The sequence below is a fragment of the Tachysurus vachellii genome, chromosome 6, assembly GCF_030014155.1.
Source record: "Tachysurus vachellii isolate PV-2020 chromosome 6, HZAU_Pvac_v1, whole genome shotgun sequence".
In the NCBI taxonomy this organism is placed as follows: Eukaryota; Metazoa; Chordata; class Actinopteri; order Siluriformes; family Bagridae; genus Tachysurus; species Tachysurus vachellii.
Genome location: NC_083465.1, coordinates 5,004,853 through 5,023,285, shown reverse-complemented (window position 1 = coordinate 5,023,285; position 18,433 = coordinate 5,004,853). Strand labels below are relative to the sequence as shown.

The 18,433-nt window shown below is 39.0% G+C and overlaps 3 protein-coding genes across 5 annotated transcripts; 2 read left to right on the top strand and 1 right to left on the bottom strand.

Moving 5' to 3' along the window:
• The first annotated feature begins 1,878 nt into the window (after nt 1–1,878).
• On the top strand, nt 1,879–6,018 carry LOC132846632 (uncharacterized protein C6orf118-like). 2 transcript variants are annotated; one of them, XM_060871324.1, is made up of 9 exons: nt 1,879–1,898; nt 2,013–2,623; nt 3,368–3,490; nt 3,745–3,804; nt 4,287–4,399; nt 4,502–4,548; nt 4,873–5,081; nt 5,168–5,221; nt 5,333–6,018. In XM_060871324.1, the coding sequence occupies exons 2-9, from the start codon at nt 2,021–2,023 to the stop codon at nt 5,540–5,542; spliced, it is 1,419 nt and encodes a 472-aa protein (XP_060727307.1). In that variant the 5' UTR covers nt 1,879–1,898; nt 2,013–2,020; the 3' UTR covers nt 5,543–6,018. The 2 variants fall into 2 exon arrangements, with proteins under 2 accessions (XP_060727307.1, XP_060727308.1); XM_060871325.1 differs by having other exon boundaries at nt 1,885–2,623; nt 5,333–5,394; nt 5,497–6,018.
• Nucleotides 6,019–7,047: 1,029 nt separating this feature from the next.
• On the top strand, nt 7,048–9,948 carry pla2g12b (phospholipase A2, group XIIB). Of its 2 annotated transcripts, none has more exons than XM_060871830.1 (4): nt 7,048–7,450; nt 8,095–8,171; nt 8,977–9,142; nt 9,447–9,948. In XM_060871830.1, exons 1-4 carry the CDS (start codon nt 7,063–7,065, stop codon nt 9,563–9,565), a joined length of 750 nt encoding a protein of 249 aa, XP_060727813.1. In that variant the 5' UTR covers nt 7,048–7,062; the 3' UTR covers nt 9,566–9,948. The 2 variants fall into 2 exon arrangements, with proteins under 2 accessions (XP_060727813.1, XP_060727812.1); XM_060871829.1 differs by having other exon boundaries at nt 8,095–8,183.
• An 826-nt stretch (nt 9,949–10,774) lies between these two features.
• On the bottom strand, nt 10,775–17,760 carry oit3 (oncoprotein induced transcript 3). Its single transcript, XM_060871825.1, has 9 exons — nt 17,604–17,760; nt 15,671–16,045; nt 15,457–15,570; nt 14,749–14,871; nt 14,546–14,668; nt 14,021–14,181; nt 13,165–13,577; nt 12,443–12,542; nt 10,775–11,478 (listed from the first exon to the last, which is right to left on the bottom strand). Exons 1-9 carry the CDS (start codon nt 17,677–17,679, stop codon nt 11,320–11,322), a joined length of 1,644 nt encoding a protein of 547 aa, XP_060727808.1. The 5' UTR covers nt 17,680–17,760; the 3' UTR covers nt 10,775–11,319.
• Nucleotides 17,761–18,433: the final 673 nt, after the last annotated feature.

Here is an 18,433-nt window from a genome sequence, read left to right as displayed (position 1 = left end):
GACTGTAGTACCTTGTAGGTTACTGTATATGACCTACTGTTGAATAAGTATGAAAACGTGCAATATCACAGAAACAGAGTACAAATTAAACTAAAAATACAAATATTTTAAGACACTGATCATCCTAATGGTTAACATTTTTTTAAGTATTAAAAAGATATATTTTGAAAATAATAATTTAACATCAAGCAAATCATTTCATTCAATATGCAATCTAGCAGTTTGACCATAATTTTTTTTTGTATTTGGTTTTTATCACACATCTCTTTACTTCTTTAACTTCTGCAATCTTTACTTGAAAGACATTTTAACTTATGCATACACACAAAATATAATATTGTACTATAATTAGTTCACAAACATAACTATTCTAATACTACAAGTACTAATGATTGAGGGTAGGACTACAGACTCTTTAAGTAGATGTCTACGTTTTGCACTTTTTAGACGGCCCCTTACTGGCACTATTCGTATAAATGGAGACCCAATATAAAAAAAATGTAGCTCAGAAATACCTGAATGGTTGAAAATTAGATTTTACCGCTTTGAAAGAGACGCACTGTTGATTAAAACAAACATATGACATCAACTGTAAACAAACATCAGCCTGGCCCATTAAACTACATGCCACAACAAAGCTAATATTAAAGGAAAAACCCTAATATAAAATACAAAATAAACTCCTTACCTTTTAGAAGTTTCATCTTTAAATCACTTAAAGTTCCACCACAGAAACGCTAGGTCAACGATATATTATTATTATTATTATTATTATTATTATTATTATTATTATTTTACGATACACTATTAAGACTCAAATGACTCAATTAACGCACACCTGCTGCTATCAAAGCCCACGTGACTGCACCTGTGCGCGAGCCTATACAACCAATCAACACAAGAATAATATAACTGACGTACAATTAAGCTCTAACGACAAATCATTTTAAATAACGAGATTCTAAATGTAGTATATAAATCATTGAAATAATAATAATAATAATAATAATAAAAAAATTAGTAAATAAATATAAACATTTCAACAAATAAATAATTTCGTTTCTGACTTTCACCACGTGATTCAAAGGTAACCAATAAGAGCTCGGAACGCGCTGTCATAGCAACCTGTGTTAGAAACAACCAGGTAGTGCATGTGATGGACGCATAGCTGGAGGCAAGGCGAGTAAACAAGCTGTATCTTTACTACATTATACATGTTTTTTGATTGTTTTTAAGACATAAAACACTGGTTAAATACTGTACCGTAAAAACAAAAAAGTTTTGAGACTGCAAAGTTATTACAGAGGTTTCCTTATATGAAGACTATTGTATACACAAATTCTCATTTGGTTTATTAGGAAGTTTTAAATGGAAAAAAAAAACGATTTTAATTGAAGTTAAATATTAATAAATTCTAGGTTATAGGGACACGATCGGGATTGGATGCAGATCCATCACAGGACAGGTCATTCGACACTATGCTCTTCTAATCACATCCAATTTGGACAGTAGAGGAAATACAAAGACGCATGGTTTGTCCCTTGAATGAAATACAATAAGATTTATAGACAGACAGATCAATTCACCCACCTCCACCTTCATAGGTCAGTTTATCAGCAAAATCTATATGGTGTACAAATACTGTGTGATCTGTCTGCTCTCCATCCTGCAGAAAGAAAGCACCAATTAACCACCACAGACCAGATATTATTTGCTTGTTGGATCATTCAGAACATCAGTGACGGCGTATCTGCATTGTTGCTAGTGTTTTGACCACCTTTTTATGCTTTTATCCATCTAGTTAACAGCCTATGGTCCTGTGATCAGAACCAGAAAATGGATTAAATGATTATTAACACACAATGTGTGTAGAAAAAGCTACAAGCTGAATTAAAGAGGTAGGTACATCTGATAAAAACCATCAATTATTTACTCTTACCATTGCAATACAGACTGTTGTGTCAGAGCTGTGTTGAAGATGATCCAGTGAAATGATGAATTCTCTTTGTCAGCTTTAGCCATGTCTGTATCAGGCAGCCAAACTCTGAGGCGCTCAGACATGCAGCGGCAGTTGAAGGAAGTTCTTCATAGTGTGGAAAAAGCACACAAAGCCGACATCCAGACCTACTGCTCAGGTCACCTGGGTCCTAACAAACTCGTTCATAGATCCCTTAACTGCAGGCCACGCAAGGCAATATTGAGCAAACCCAAATGTAAAGACGTGGGCCTGTCTCGCGTTCGGGAAAGGAGCCAAATGGAAGCTAATGTGGAAGAAACATCTGATGCCCTGCACAGTCTCACCATAGGCACCATGCTACATATCCCTAGAATCCAGGAAAGACCAGAATGTCCCAGTGAAGAATCGTTGACAGGAGTTCAGGACATGACAGAGTTAGCTAAGCTGAGAAAAGCAATCCAGGAAAACAGTTGTACAGTGTCTGACATGATGGAACAGGACAGCCTCAGGTTCACACACTCACACAAAGCTGGGCTTGCACGGCGCGATCAACAGCATCGGAGGCTGCACACTGACATGCGGGTTTTAAGGATAAAAGCTGTGACCACCAGGAAGTGTCTGAGTGGTATAGAAGCAGCAAAGCGACATGAGCGCAGGCTTCAACAGGTCAGAATTCTAGCTAAAGAGTACATTACTTTACTTTTGACATGTTGTTAATGCAAGTTATATAACAGGACCAACGATCAGATGCTTATATAAATTGGAATGTTGGAATGGATGGATTGTTCCTCTTGCCTCTAAGGACTTTTCTCCAACTCTCCTGATGATTGTAATGGATTTTTTTCAAATCTCTCTGGCAGTTTTTTTTAGTTATTGGTCTTTATTTCCTTGGAAGTATCCACGGTTCTTCTTTTCTGAATTCCTTAAACAGGGATATCTTTTAATCCCTTTCACCAGCTCTTTGAAAGGCCAATATTTTCCTTAGTTTAAGCCTTGTGAAATGCTTTCCTGGCCCATTTGACTCATGAACATGACCTCTCACAGTAAACTGACTTGAGAGTCTGTTTAAGTCTTATTTCGTTTATTGGACCGTTCCAAGTAAACAGTGAAATAAATTAACTTCATTTAGTAATTTTAAGCAAGTTATTGAAAAATAACCGAGGTCCAACTTCAATGCAGAAACCTTTCATACATAAAAATGTATGAAATTGTTTTTAACTCTGAAGCCATATTAGGGCCATTGTGAATCTCATGAGCTTGACTGATGTGTTCCAGGCACGGCGAATGTCTGTGCTTCAGAACGCAGACAAATTACAGTCTACTTAGTCATCTCAGAGGACAGCAAGAGACTAATACACATTTCCGACACAGGAAATTGTTAATGTGTGTGTGTGTGTGTGTGTGTGTTAGGTACTGAGGAAACTTCCTGCCAGCGGAGGTCCCTGCAGAAAGCGCCTCGCAGTATTTAGTGATGTCTTTAATGATGTGTGTGACGGCTCACCTGCATTCGGCAGTCTCCTCCGAGAAATCAAGGTGAGACTCTATAATGCCTTGTTAATACACACACAGACACAGACACGCGTCATACACGCGTCATACACACATCATACACCCACATCTTTGACTAATGAGTAAATCTCACTGGATTTATTTTCCAGTGATTTACACACGTATTAGTTACGTAAATGTTATAGAAATTATCCATCTGTCATTAGATTCATAACCTTAATTAATTTAAGATGACTTTTATTAAGTATTAACTGCTGTTTGTGACCTGTTGTATACAGACAGAGTATGATTTGTACTTGAAGTCACTCCTTTTCTCCCAGTCACTGCTCTGGGATAAGGTGAGAGCTTTACACTTCAAATCTCGGGTAGAAAAAAACAACAGTTTGTAAAAGGCCAAACAGCAAAATGTATAAATAACAATCTGCTAGTAAAGGATCATGACACCATTTTCTTGGTTAGATTTGATTAAATATTGAGATTATTTCTATAAAATACATTTATATGTCAAGGATGTAATTTAGATTTCCACCTGCTTAGTAATTTAAGGTCATTTGGCACAACGCTGATGATTAAGACAGATGTCAAATCAGCCCTCATTCATCAATCATCAGATGACGTGTGTGTGTGTGTGAGTCAAGTGTTTATATCTTGGCGTGGACTAAATGTTCTCATAAGAATAAGAACAATTGACAGTTTTGGCATCAGGCTGGTCCCCATGAAGAACCTGGCTTCATCTTGCTTTAGGTTACTGAAGTTACAGTTAGGTTTAGGCTTACACACAAATCTAATCCTAAGTGTAACTTCACGACCTTGTGTTTAGTCTGCGTCTACCTCATTCGGAGTCTCCACAGAAGCAACAGAGTTAAAGAAAGTAGCAAGCCAAGTGTTATCACTGGAACAGGAAGCCAGGAGAGCTCTAGAGGAAAACGACAGGTATTATTGTAAATTCCTTTTGATTTCATTTTACATGTTGCTCAAAACAAGTAATAAATGTTATATATATATATATATATATTTTTTTTTTTTCTCCTTCAGAGTCCAAATAGAGTGTGAAGACGCTCTGGTAGACCAGAAGGGAAATGGTACAAAGCACAATTACAGATTTTTACCCATAACCCCGAGCACATCATTCAGCATTCACCACACTCACCATATTTTAATGTCACACAGACTGTGTGTATGGCAAGCAGTTACAACTGAGCATCGCACACAGCTAGCTACGACATAGTCACTAGGATTTTCTCAGATGTTTCTATTTTCCAGTACATCAACCATAATCATAAAATTTACTATATGTACAGCACATTAATATTTATTAACACATCACATAAAAACAAGTTAATGTGCGTTTCTAAAATTGTACATTTAATGTCTGTGGATTGTTGTTTTTTTTTTTTTTTTTTTAGAAAGCTACGAGCCGGTGGGTCAGTGTGATGAGGTTGTGTTCTCGGGTGTGAACCCGTGTGCACTTTCCTCCGTCAGTCAGGTGGAGGCTAAAAGACAGCAGGTGTGGAAAGTGTGGGCTGAGGTGCAGATGCTTCAGAAAGACATCAGAGAGACCATGGTGTCCACTGTTACCACCAGCGCTCTTGAGAACTGCATCAGAGACTCAGAAGTACTGTCCGTTTTACACTCAGTTAAGAGTATCACATTGGGAGCTTTTACGTTCTCAACTGTACGTTTGTCTTTTTCTGTCTCTAGGATGAAATCCTGAACCTTGCTGCTTCAAATGTGCTTCTTCAGAGAACCATTAAGGTAACCACAAACATGCTTATGTAAATAAACGCATATAAACACGCATATAAAAATCCAACACCCTGTTTAACGTGTCGTCAGAAGGAATAAAGTCTTTTCCTTCCTTTAAAGGATCTCGAACAAAACATTTCAGCGATCCTGAGAAAAGCAAAAGTCAGCGAGGAGACAACAGTGTATGTACTGTTTAACAGTCAACATTTCACAGCATTAGAATCAATATTTATAGCACCATTCATGCTCCAGCAGGACAACACTTTGATTTGTCTCTTTTACAGGCAGGTTTGGGAGGAGATATGGACCACACTGAATGGACATGATTAGGACACTCAAGAATGAGCTGCCTTGTAAAAATATTTGAGCCCTTTAATGATGGTCATCTAAACAGAGAGGTCTTGCTTTGAGTTTCACAGTTTCACAGGACAGGAAGTGGCTGGTCATTACCGATGTGTGAGAAACTATTGTCCTCTTTCCTGCTATCCTAATTTGAAGCATAATTCAAATAAAATATCTGGATTTAGGATCCTTCATACATCTGTCCTTACTATGAAATAACATTTTATAATCTTCTTCCAATCGTTTAGTTCATAACACCATATAAAGTCTTCATAGATGGACGATTCTCAAATAAAGGTCACTTTCAGACCAGTAAAATGTTCCGTCGTGTTTGTCCATTCATGATTCTGATGTTGTTTAAATTTACATCACTGATGTTTATTCATTGTCACTGGTGTTAAATGCACAAGCCAGAGTCAACATCACCAGCCTCTTAAAACACACAGCATTAAACACACCAGCATCAATATGATGTAATTGAAGAGGACACGGGCGTCACCCCGCATCGTTACTGATCAGTAAGGAAAATAACGATGCGGGGTGACGCCGGCGTCCTTGTGCACATTAACATATTTCAGAGTCCTCATTCTTATATTTTTTATATTACTCATATAATATATTGTGATCTCTTTTTTTTTTATTGTCTGCTACAAAAGCCAATTAGAAAAAAACTGGATGAAGATACTTTTCCTCAATAAATAAATTAAAATAAGTAAATAAGACCAAGAAGAATTTTTTTGTCTCCTTCTGCTTAATTGAGAACTTAAGGTCCTATGAGGAAAATACAAAAAAATAATTCATGCCATAGTTTTTACCTAAGGACATTTAAAATTATACAGGGTTGAATCTAGGTCATGAGGATATGTCGTCTTCTGAGGAACAGGGTTTGTCACCATATTGTGTGATTGACTCAGACTCTGCTAAGCTGAAGGGGAGTAAAAGACTGAAGCAAATAACTTTTGGACTAACGAGAGAGTGTATAAATCTGTCAGTAGACGACAAAGTCTATGGTTTATCAGTCAGACACAAAGCATACTGCATGTACTTTTGGAATCAGCTACTGATGCCAGTTCCATACAGGCTGCCCATTGGCTGTGTGCTGACTTGCAGTGATTGTATGTTTATGCTGTTCATCTGTTTAACCACTAGATGTACCCAGAACCTTGCCAATGGCTTACAATAAATCGCCCAACCCAATGACTGAAACTATATTTCAGAATGCAACCTACAAACATTTGCAGTTTAAATTGTTTTGATATGTGGTAGTATTTACTGTGGTTTACAAAAAGTACAAATAAACGTTTTCTGCTTAAAGTTATTGAGTCTATGACTACTTTATTCACAGCTAAAAAAAAAAAAAAAGACAGATGAAAGTAATATAGATTACAGGGAGTTTGTGGCTTGAAACATGCTCTCTCGCCTAGCATGATACTACTGTGCCCTTTGACCTTAGCACGAGTCAGTGCCTCGCTGTCTGCTTGATCTAATCAGGGCTCAAAGTCCTGTCCATGAAGCACTATCAGTGGCAGGCTGTTTCACTCTTTCACACCACAGACACTTATTCCATACAAGGCTTCACCATGGTCTCTCACTGTGCCCTCGTTCTCCTGCTCTGCCTCTCCACAGGCCTGGCTGCCACCCTCATCCCTTCTGCTTCTGCCGAGGAGCTTCCGTCAGCTCCCGAGGCCGCAGCAGCTGAAGAGTTAAACGTGAACACAGTCCCCGAGGCTGAAACAGCTCAAGCTGCCGCCAGCTCTACCCAGGACGCCGACGACGAATCCGAATGGGGCTTGGGCTCCATCAGAGGCAGCTTTCAAGCCGTCAATGGGTATTTTGACTCGCTGCTGGAGCTTATGGGAGGCCGTGATGGAGTGTGCCAGTACCGCTGTAGATTTGGTAAGCAAGCCAAGCTAAATGTTGATGTTGACAGAGCTGTGACGTGATTCTAGAGAGTGCCTCGGCTTTACTTTGTACCGAACACATAACTCTTGGCCATGGACACCATCGAAAGTTATTCTGAAGAGAAGTAAGTGGCCAAAGCCTGGTTTTGCTGTTCAGATTGACTTGATCAATGCTGGTGTGTTGGTTCATTAAAACTAACACTGGAGAGCCATTTAGCATTTAACTGGAAATGTTTGCTAAGTCTTACAAAACTATTGCTTCATAGTATTATCTTTATCAGAATGAGAGCAGCACTGTTATATAACAAAGCAGATAATATCAGATTTATGCAGACAATGCTCAAGATCATCGCTCAAGTCTTTATTAATTACTGAAGTACTGAAACTTTTGTCCTTCTTTGGGAATACACGCTTTAGCAGTGATAGACAGAGTTTGTTAGTAATGCTTAAGAAAAGTTCCTCCTAGCTTTATAAATGAAACCCTTTGATTGATAGACTATATATATATATATATATATATATATATATATATATATATATATATATATATAGTCCATGAAAGAGCAACGTTATGGACAGTATCACTCTGCTTTCTCTTGCATGTGAGATAACAACACAGGCATATTTGTTGATTGACAGGTAAAGCTCCGCAAGCTCGTCCAGGTTTCCAGATGCCTGAACCCAATGGCTGCACCTCGTCTTTGCTTGGTTTCCAGGTACCGGATAGTGTATGTGTCTTCTGAAACATAACTAACAAACTAACACCCACGTGTTAACATTTTCACTACATACTGTAGCTCTGAATACATGTGGTGGTTGTTTCAACCAGGTAGAAAAGGGTTTTGTTTAGGGTTTGGTGGATAAATAAAGAAAGGGAAACACATTTAGTTTTAGGGTTCGAAAGAGCATAGGTCAACACAATTACACTGAAAAATAACAATACCAAACTACACTTTTTCTTGCTGCTGGGGTGATACCATCAACAGGACTTTTAGTATGTATATTTTATCTGGAAATCCTCTAATTAATCATATGTAATTAGATCTTACTTAATACTCCAAACACTAATAAAAGCTACAACACACACACTTTCCTAGGGAAAAGATACTAAAGGTATAAATCATGCTCCCCTGATGGTACCACCCATGATACAGTACAGCCAAGTATCTTAAGTTATGAAGAGAAATTTACACCTGGGATAGGAAGCAATTGGTAAATGGGGTCTTCTTGGTTTCATCCAATTCAGCCATTTCTTTGGTTCTTCCTATGGAAGAAGAACCAAAGAAATGGCTGAATTCTGAGGTCGTCATTGTAAATGAGAACTGGTTCTCAACTGACTCACCTGGTTAAATAAAGAAAGAGAGAACCTCTGTTTCTTACCAAAAAAGTAAAACCTCGCTAGAAAGCTATGACACTCAAATATCCACACCACCAAGGAGCTCCTTTTTCAAGAACATATCATCAATATACCTGATACTTCCCAGTATGCACTAATTCTACATAATGCTCTACCACACACAGCTCGACATGGGCATCCCAGCCATGACCAAGTGCTGTAACCAACTGGACATGTGCTACGACACGTGCGGTTCCAACAAGTACCGTTGCGACACCAAGTTCCGCTGGTGCCTCCACAGCATCTGCGGGGATCTAAAGAAGAGCTTGGGCTTTGTGTCAAAGGTTGAAGGTGAGAAGTGCTTCTAATCACATATCCATTACTCTTACATTCACATTTGTGCTTGCCTGAAGTAAACAAGATAGGAGTCTCACAGGAGCAAACTGTAGAGCGTCCGATATGGACGCTGTTACAGATAAGGAAACGGTTCCTTTGCATGCTGACATTCTATTGCACTTTGTACACTCTGACGTCTTATCTTGCTCTCTGACTTCTCATAGCTTTTTTGTGTACTTGAGAATTATTAATGACAGTATAAATTGCCACTCCCCTCTCCCTCTCTCTCTCTCTCTCTCTCTCTCTCTCTCTCTCTCAGCTTGCGAGGCATTTGCAGACACCATGTACAACACGGTATGGACTCTGGGCTGCAGGCCGTTCATGAACAGCCAGAGGGCAGCATGTATCTGTGAGGGAGAGGAGAAAGACGAGCTGTAAGAACTACCACTTCTCCTGCCAAGCAAAATGACTCAACATTGCAAGTGCCTTCAACCTCAACAAAAAGAGCTCAGCCGACTCCAAAGAGAGGCCGGTGGTGCGAAAGACTCATGTAGAGCGAATAACAATGAAATGCTTGAATCCCAGAGCTCTCACAATGCCTTTTTAATAATATACAAATAAATGTAAAAGGTCTGGGATTACACGTTTACCTAAATGGTAAACTCCTACGGTTCTGTGGGAGGAAAGCATTTCTTTAACATTTCTTTAGGGCAATGTTTTAAGACAGGTCTGGTTAAGTTGTTCTAAATGAGACAATTTATTATTCGTAATTTATTAAAGTGTAGCTGCTACTCAAATTAAACTTTCAGCCCTTAATTCAATCCAGACTAAACACATTGTAAGACACAAGAACATCATGAACATTATGACTTCTGCATCATCTTAACATTCCTAAGTTATTTTAAGGTTTATTCTGAATAAATTGCAAACTTACTTTGTGTCTCTTTACATATTGTAAATCTTTTTCTCCATGCATGTCTGAAATGGCGTTTCGGTAGAGAATCATTCTGGTAAGGTTGGAAGAATGGTATAAAGCTGTGTGTGTGCATTTATTTGGACTGTGATATTCGTATTAAAAAGATGTGTTATAAACAGATACAAATGTGTGCATCAGGACTTGGACACAATAAAAAAAAAAAAAACTCTCATACATGTTGAAGCAAGTGGTCAGATATGAAGCTTGACAGTGTTCATTTGTTGATCATTTGTAATGATCACACTGGTATAAATCAGACTACTTTAGTTTCCATTTTGGGGAATCAGAATGCATCTTGTTATGAACTAGAGTGATGTAGCTGAGGTTGAGGAAGTAAGTGTTACAGCCAGAATTCACACACTATGCTAACAGCGCTTACGTTGTTAATACACACCATGCTAACAGTGCTTAAATTTTCCCCAATGACTTCCTGTGCTTCGAGGGGCATAGTGTAAGCGTTAATATATTTTTATTATTTATTTCTTTAAAAGGATACATTTTTTATGGATATTTGGAGAATGATCAGATACAGATCTAGAAAATGGCATTGCATTATACCCTTATTATAGATATTCGGTGTGTCAAAACATATGCCGGTCAGCTGTGACATAAGCATTGAATTCATTAACACAGAATTTTAATACAGTAATACTTTTGCATGTTAACATGCGTATTTTTAAATGTTAAATGTGTTTATTTTGAGCAAAATAGTATAAATCCATGTCAAAACTGACATAGCCTCGGTCTGTTAACTGTTACAAAATATATAGAATTTATTGTGCTTATGAGAGATCTTATGCCAAATCACATTCATAGTAAAACTGATGTCGTAATAATTATAATAGTTATAAATGCACAAATATGTATTATATAAATATTCAGTAAGGACTAGCTGAGTGAATAGATGTGTTCATGGTTCAGTGCTTCTATTAACCCGGAGGAAAGATTATGTTATGATGACATAAGAGAGTGAGTCATTGGCTCATATATACAGGAGTGTGATGTCAGTGTATTTGTGAGCGATGTGAATAAATTGACGCTGAGATGCATGTGCACAGTAATGCAGTTTCCAGTTGGCTGATGAAATTATGGGGTTAATGGGGTCTATGTACAAGACATTGTATGGTAGTGTTGGATTGATCACAGAATCAAGGTTACAGATAAAGAGGTGGATGGCAGAGTTGTGTATGTGTGTGTAGGTGTGTGTGTGTGTGTGTTACAGATCTGGCAGAATGAGAATGGGTCCTCCAGTCAGCGTGCGTTTCTCCTGATGTTGTTCAGTCCAGAGGTCTCGCCTCAGACGTCTATGACAGCCCTGCGTACAGCGTGACTCTCCCTCACCACACACTAGCACTCGACAGTGCAGGTACACCTCCTACAAACAAAAAGCATTGTGTCACTGTCAGAAGCTGCAACCATAAAACCACACTGACACATTAGTTTTACTATATATGTGGAGTATTTTTATTATTGACTTCAGTATTGTTGTAAGTAGGTTTATTGACTTCTATATTATCGATCGATTACCTCAGGACTCAAAAGAATATACCTTATTCTCAGAAAAGGTTTTTTTGTACATGAACGATTTTTTGAGGGCCAACCTAATGTCCTTACAATATCTGAAATGATGCGTTATAAAAACCTGGCCACCCACACACAACAGTAAAGATTTATTTCACAACTTCTCTCTCTCTCGCTCTCTGTCCATAATAGCAAACTTCTTGTCTGATTCCCATTTGTGTGTGTGCCAGCAATTGTATTGCTGCATTTGTTGTATTTGGGATTTGTAAGGCCATTTCTCATTTTAGACTTCAAAATGACGCTTGGAAGCACCATCAATAAGTCCTCTGGCAAAGTCTACATCAATGTAGACTCAATAGTGTTCGCTTAAATAAATACCCATTGCAACTGTTAGTTTCTTAGAGCAGAAAGATATATTCATTTGTTTATTTTGTCTTTGTTTTTTTGCATGATCAGGTTTGCAAAACTATAAAACATCTGACTGAAAACAGTACGACTTATCGTCTAGTTCCATCTATAGTCTTCATTATGTGATTTACAACTAAGTGCAAATTATGTGCATTATCTCCATCGCATTATGAGAGCTGGATAAAAGCACAAAAAAGATTAGTTCATTAAAGAATACTCTGAAATGTGGAGTTTGGATCTAAAATGACTTTGGGAGAAAGTTTCATCGGACATCACGGACATCGGCACATAATTTTGGGACTGTTTTCCTCCTTTGCAAGACAGCAAGACTTAGAGTAAAATATTGAAAACGGCTTCTCAATTTCAAACAGTTGACTACCGGATGCCTGTCTGTGTGAACATTCACTCACCCTGTTGTCACTGCCAATGAACTTGAAGACAGGAACCTGGTAGTGTTTGGAGAGCTGATTTTTTGCTGAGAGCTGGCGAACTGTGTCATCCGAAATACAGCTGACAAAAAGAAAACAGGCTAAACATCTTTTGTTCTAGTGGAAAATTGTGACATTGAACATCACATGTGTAGCCAGACCTCCATTTAACTCCATAATTACTGATGTTCTTCAGCTCAGTGGCCATAATCAAGCACCAACTACAAACAGCTGAAATATAGATCAACTATGGAAGAATTATTGAGGCCCTTGGAGGACTAATCACCAATCAGATTACCAATTGGGCAGACTAGTAGGTTCTTCATGGATTTGTAGACCATCATATGGATTTGAAGTGAATTATTTATTATACCCCAGCCAGTGACCGTAAAGTCACAGAATGTGAAATAAACTTTATTGGTGAAAAAATTATTGGTGTGTGGGTCTGAATTTATAACCAATAAATGGTCAGTTAGGTCGTATCTTTTTTAACTGGACCTACAGCAGAACTGTGTCAGTGATTAGAAAATTTGAAAAAGGAAGAGAAGAGTGCAAGTCCAAAACTAAAATTGGCCCAAGAAGACTCAACATGCTGTCACTGTTGGCCAGTAAGTCAGAGCTGGGACTTAAAGTGTGTCCTTTTCTGAAACCAACTGTTTAACCATTCTTAAGTACAAGGCCTTTGATTTACCCAACTCACTCACCCATCTTTAATGAGGTAATATTTGAGGACTTGTTCAGATTTAGGGCCAGGTGTGGCAAAGCAGGTCTCCACAAGTGCAGCAAGGCCCTCCACACGCTCCCGTGGCTCTATGCCAAAGTACAATGCATCACGTAAACGCAGCTGAGGAGGACTGTTGTACGGCTCGGAAAACTCTGCGCTCTTAAACAGCTCCAGTGTGAATGGGAAGACGCCCTCACTGTGTCCTGACAGCTCCAGTGCAGAGCTGCGTAAGCTGGGGAGGTAACCATCTGATACGTCATAATGACCTGGGAACTCGCACGTTATGGGCAGCAAAAGCTTGCTGGTGCGTACAATTAGATCTCCACTGCTGGTTGGACTTGACTTTGGCAGCCCGGTGACCAGGTTTGTGCCAATTATTTTGTCATCAATTACCTAGAGAGACAGAAAAATTGTATCTAGTGTTCCAGAGGTACTTGTCACACTAAATCAACACAGATATGATTCAAGAAACACATCTTTGTCTCTGGAATAGAACCTTATTGAAAACCAATCTGCACAATCCTATAAAGAAGATTGTAAAGTGGTTTGAGTCTCCAAATAGTGTCTAGCCGTTTCACACACCTCTAAGAAATTAGAACAAGCTATTAACAACAGTTATGTGACTGTTTCAAGCTGAGCTGAACACTGCGGTCACAATCTTAATACCATTCTTTACTCTTTTACATTGTAACAGACATAACAACTGAAGGCCTTCTGGGACCAAATCAAGGTCCTCTATTGTCTTATGAAAGTTTTACTCAGGTCAGTTCCTGAGTCAGACTAAAACACCTCCAATAACAAATGAAGATTTTTAGTTCTCCTTAGTTTCTCCTCACCTTGACCACGGTGCCGCAGGTCTTCAGGCTGAAATGAAGGTTGATGTGAGTGCCATTAGAGACACCGCGGCATGAGGAATTTGACAAAAAGAGCTCCAGGCCACCCACAAGGTCTTTGGGAACAGACACATCAATAGAGCTGGGATCGCACTGCACAGGCACTGGACAGGAATAGACACACCATTTTAATATCAGTAATCCGGTGGAAGTATCCTATTTATTTCTAAGTAAAAGCTGTTAGACCCTGCCCAATTTCTACACATCCCAGCTGTACACCCAAACCAATCATAAACCCCTAACCCTCACCCAAACCTAAACCAAGATCAATCCCAAACAAACAATAAATCTTGCCAAACTCTAAACCTTAAGACTAACCCAACACTAAAGTCAAATCTAAACCTAAACAAAAGATCTTTAAATTTCTATTTGGAAAAAAAAAAAAAAAAGGTCTTTAGTTATTTTAGGTATTTAGTTCCCACAGAGTAGACACACAAACTAAAGATAAACGAGTGTAGTCTAGCTGACCCTGGCAGCTTCGCTTGTCCTCTCCCAGCGTCAGGCCTCTTGGACAGTGACAGTAATAGGAGTCATTCTCTGATGAGCAGCCATGGCTACAACCTCCATTCACATTGTGGCAGCCTGCGATCTCTGCATGGAGCCAAAAACACAGTTGATCAACGTTCTTATGCGTGTTAAGTGTGTTCAAGCTAAATCTGGGTGAGTCTTACCATTGCAGGTCCAGCCATTGGCATCCAGGACTCTGCCTGGACCACACTCACACCGCCGTGAGCCCTTGGTGTTCAGACACATTTCAGCACATCCACCATTGCTATTCTCACACTCATTTATATCTTGTGTGAAAAACAAGAGCGAGAAAAGTGTTAAGAGATAGAAAGACTATTGAGAGTAAATGACAGCGGGGGGGGGTAAATAACTAAACAATGGTTTACAATGCGACAGAATGGAGCTGGTAGTTACTTAATATTGAATGATTTACAAGAAATCGAATACAAAACTTTCTTTTTTTTTCTCTTCCATTCAAAGAGAGACTGATAACAAAGGAGATGAAAAAAAAAATGCATTCAAGTTGATAAGACAGTAATTACACAATGACAAGGATTCTGCAAAATGGCTGTCACCCCAAATTAAACAACACTTATATCTACCCTGTGTTTTTTCCTTGTTTGATTTTGCCCTGTTGTCTGTATTAATCTCTACTATTATCACTCAGAGGACAAGTATCCTTTTACTTCTGTCTGCACGATTTAGAAAAATGTAAATGACCCTAATCTAGATTTCCCAGTAAGATTGGAAAAATTAAACCTATTCCCCTGACTGTATTAATACTCAACATTTCAAAAATGACATGTCTGGCGGAACAACCTCCGGATAAGACATTTTCCCCATTACCCATCCCTCATGGTCTCTAGGCTCACCCAGACAAGTTTGGGAGTCTGGCCCCAGAACAGTGCCTGAAGGACAACGGCACTCTATTTGCAGTGGACAGTCTGGACCAGTGCACTCCACCTCATCGCAGATGTCATAGAAATCTGCCACACACACACACACAAGATCCTTGTTAAAATTCTCAGCAATTAAATCAAAGTAGTAAGCCAAAATGTAAAAGAAATGTCAGGCAGACAGACTTACGGCCACAGTACACGTGGAAGCATACTGAGGGACGCGGCAGGCGGTATACATAGTAACCCCTGGGGCATGCTTTTACATCCACCATCCCACGCCAGTGGCAACAGTCATCGTTGAAGCTTGCACATGTAGGCAACGTGATGATGCCATCGGAAGGCAGTGGGTGGGTGCCATTGAGCCAGATGGGTGCGTGGGTTCCACAATGGTTCTCCTCGATGCAAAAGGTGGGCATGGCATCACCGGCCATACCAGTGAAGCGATACCACTCACCGTCTACATGCCGGTCACACAAGGGCACACCAGCCGAGTTGTTGACATGGTACTCTGTATTTCTCCAGGGTTCATTCAGGCTGATGTAGGCCAAGCAGGGATCTGGAGCTGGCCATGGATGAAGGCATGAAAATAGTAGAAAAAGTTCCAATCATACATTCACTTAATATTCTGCAGAGTCTGGATCAAATTCAAGTTTGTACATCATTTTTTTTTCCCTAATCACTGACCAAATAAATCCATCCTAACCCTCAGGCAGGGAATAAACCATATATGCTTAATGGAAGGTAATACATGCACTAAATAAACACAGGAAAATTGACTGAATAATCAATATATTTCTCTCTACAAACTCATTAAGATGGTAAGAAGCTAGTTCATGCCTCCTGCTGTAAATGGCAGATGAAGTGGCGTGAACCAAGTGATATCTAGAATAACCTACAGCGCAGAGGTTGAGTGGGTTTTGAGAACCGCGATGCTGTTGATTTTGGTAAAACGTGACCTTTTACTACAGCTCCAGCTGTGGATATTAGAGAGAAACTTCCACAACTGAATTTCCCCAGCGCTTAAGGAAACTGGTCTCATTAACGCACCATTTCCTTGGACCGTTTCAATTTATTTGACTTGCAATGTGTTAAGAGACGAATTATATTACAAAGCTGATACAAAGACAAGGTTTTGCAAATACTTGACCTTTAGAGATTTAAACTGCTCAACTCCTCAGAGTCCAAATACAAATCCAATATTATAGACACGCCCAGTGAAAAGAATATATCCTCATCCCTTCATTTCCTTTTCACCATCGAAAGCAGTCACTGCAGTAGAGTGCAAACTAGTGACGGCAATGCAGACTGCAAAGAAGTCTATCTCTTTAGGATGTTCTGTTAATACGGGAAGAATCGAAGGCCAAGGATCAGGTCAAAGTGACAGCAAAACACAAGATTCCTGTACACTGCCAAAATAAATCATTTCTACTCCCTCCATTCCATTTTTCAACTTTTTATCCTTTCAACCGAGAACAACATACATTGATTTTTTTTTTTTTTTGATGGCTAAAGTAAACCAAAGTAAACAAAAGTCTGTGTGGATGAGGTTTTATATGATGTGGATTATTTTGGGTCAAAATACAAAACACAAATTGAACCTTAGGATGTTTTTTTTACCATACAGCATCTTAAATGAATAATCACTCCCTTGTTTTTTGACACTTTGTATGTGGAAATGAAATAGACATACAGTAATTGGGATGTCAAATTTTTAGCTTGCTAATGAAAACGTACATATTATGTGTACAGTAGCTGGGATGGGACACTAGATTTTCATTTCAATTAAGGCCAAAAGATGATTTTAATTTAAAACACACATTGTATTTTTATTTAAGAGGGTTGTTTACTGCGCCAGTCCCTAACCCACAGGTTGTATCTTTGACATTCTTGGTCTAGAACTTGAGTCCCCACCCAATCTACTGCATTTGAAATTCAGCAAATCAGTATCAATGTTTCATCACTGGCTACCTAGACATCAATTACCTTTCAGAAATGTACAGGATATTGTAGACCAATAATGACAAACCCCAAGATAACAAGCTTTCAAAGTGACAATCTGAAACTTCTATATGAAAAGCATTTAAGAAACATTAAACAAGTTAAAAATGCACTGCACTCACCTGCAATCTTATCAGTGGCCACAATCTGGAGGACAGACAAAGCTAAGAGGACATCGATCAGCCAAATCAACAACATGGTGACTTCTGTCTAACACACGCTTGCAAGTAGGTCTGTTGTGAGAATTGTGGAAAAGGGCAGGGTCTTTAAAGCTGTACAATGTATAATGGATCCGTGTCAAGTGTTGTGTACTGTGCAGAAGATAGGACATCTGTCTCACCTTGACCTTCAGTCCTATCCTCCAGCCCCATACAACACACACACCTCCGGTCAGTGACAGGATCATCCTTTCATTGTTCCCAAACCAATCAGTCCTCCATTGAGCTCATACATAATCCACATACCGATCCTGGCAGCTTCCCAGAGCTCCCTTAATCATAGACACTGCAATTTCTATCAGTTCTGGCAGCAAAGACGTGACCGACGAAAAAATTGCCAGTGTTTAATTAAACAAATTGCTCCTTTAATCAAGTGGGGCCATTAAGATACAAGAGCTGGAATGTGTCATGGGTCGTATGAGATTAGTGCACATGGTTCAATAGGATCATCTTCTTTAAATCTTTCCACTATTCACTGGGTGCTAAAGTAGAGTATATATGCTGTTAGACCTGATTGAGGAGCATTACATCACAGTATTTGTTCTAGACATTGGAGGAGCAAATTCCATTCTTATTGAATAGGAAGCAAGACTACAGGAAGAACAAAAGCAAAGGATGCAGATTTGAAAAGGTCAAGGCTCAGTTGTTCGGCCCTGATGTAAACATGTAAAATCAAGTTAAAGCCCAAACCAGGTTTCTCAACAACGTTGACCGCTCCACTGCTCTTTCCTCAC

Bases quoted from the DNA above. Each gene is read 5' to 3' on its own strand.
- LOC132846632 (XM_060871324.1), top strand. From the start codon at position 2,021: ATGTCTGTATCAGGCAGCCAAACTCTGAGGCGCTCAGACATGCAGCGG. The intron at 2,624-3,367 runs GTCAGAATTCTA...TGTGTGTGTTAG, and splicing joins ATGAGCGCAGGCTTCAACAG to GTACTGAGGAAACTTCCTGC. The intron at 3,491-3,744 runs GTGAGACTCTAT...TGTTGTATACAG, and splicing joins GTCTCCTCCGAGAAATCAAG to ACAGAGTATGATTTGTACTT.
- pla2g12b (XM_060871829.1), top strand. From the start codon at position 7,063: ATGAAGCACTATCAGTGGCAGGCTGTTTCACTCTTTCACACCACAGAC. The intron at 7,451-8,094 runs GTAAGCAAGCCA...GTTGATTGACAG, and splicing joins CCAGTACCGCTGTAGATTTG to GTAAAGCTCCGCAAGCTCGT. The intron at 9,143-9,446 runs GTGAGAAGTGCT...TCTCTCTCTCAG, and splicing joins CTTTGTGTCAAAGGTTGAAG to CTTGCGAGGCATTTGCAGAC.
- oit3 (XM_060871825.1), bottom strand. From the start codon at position 17,679: ATGTTGTTGATTTGGCTGATCGATGTCCTCTTAGCTTTGTCTGTCCTC. The intron at 14,872-15,456 runs GTGAGCCTAGAG...TTTTCACACAAG, and splicing joins AGACTCCCAAACTTGTCTGG to ATATAAATGAGTGTGAGAAT. The intron at 14,669-14,748 runs GTAAGACTCACC...GGCTCCATGCAG, and splicing joins CAATGGCTGGACCTGCAATG to AGATCGCAGGCTGCCACAAT.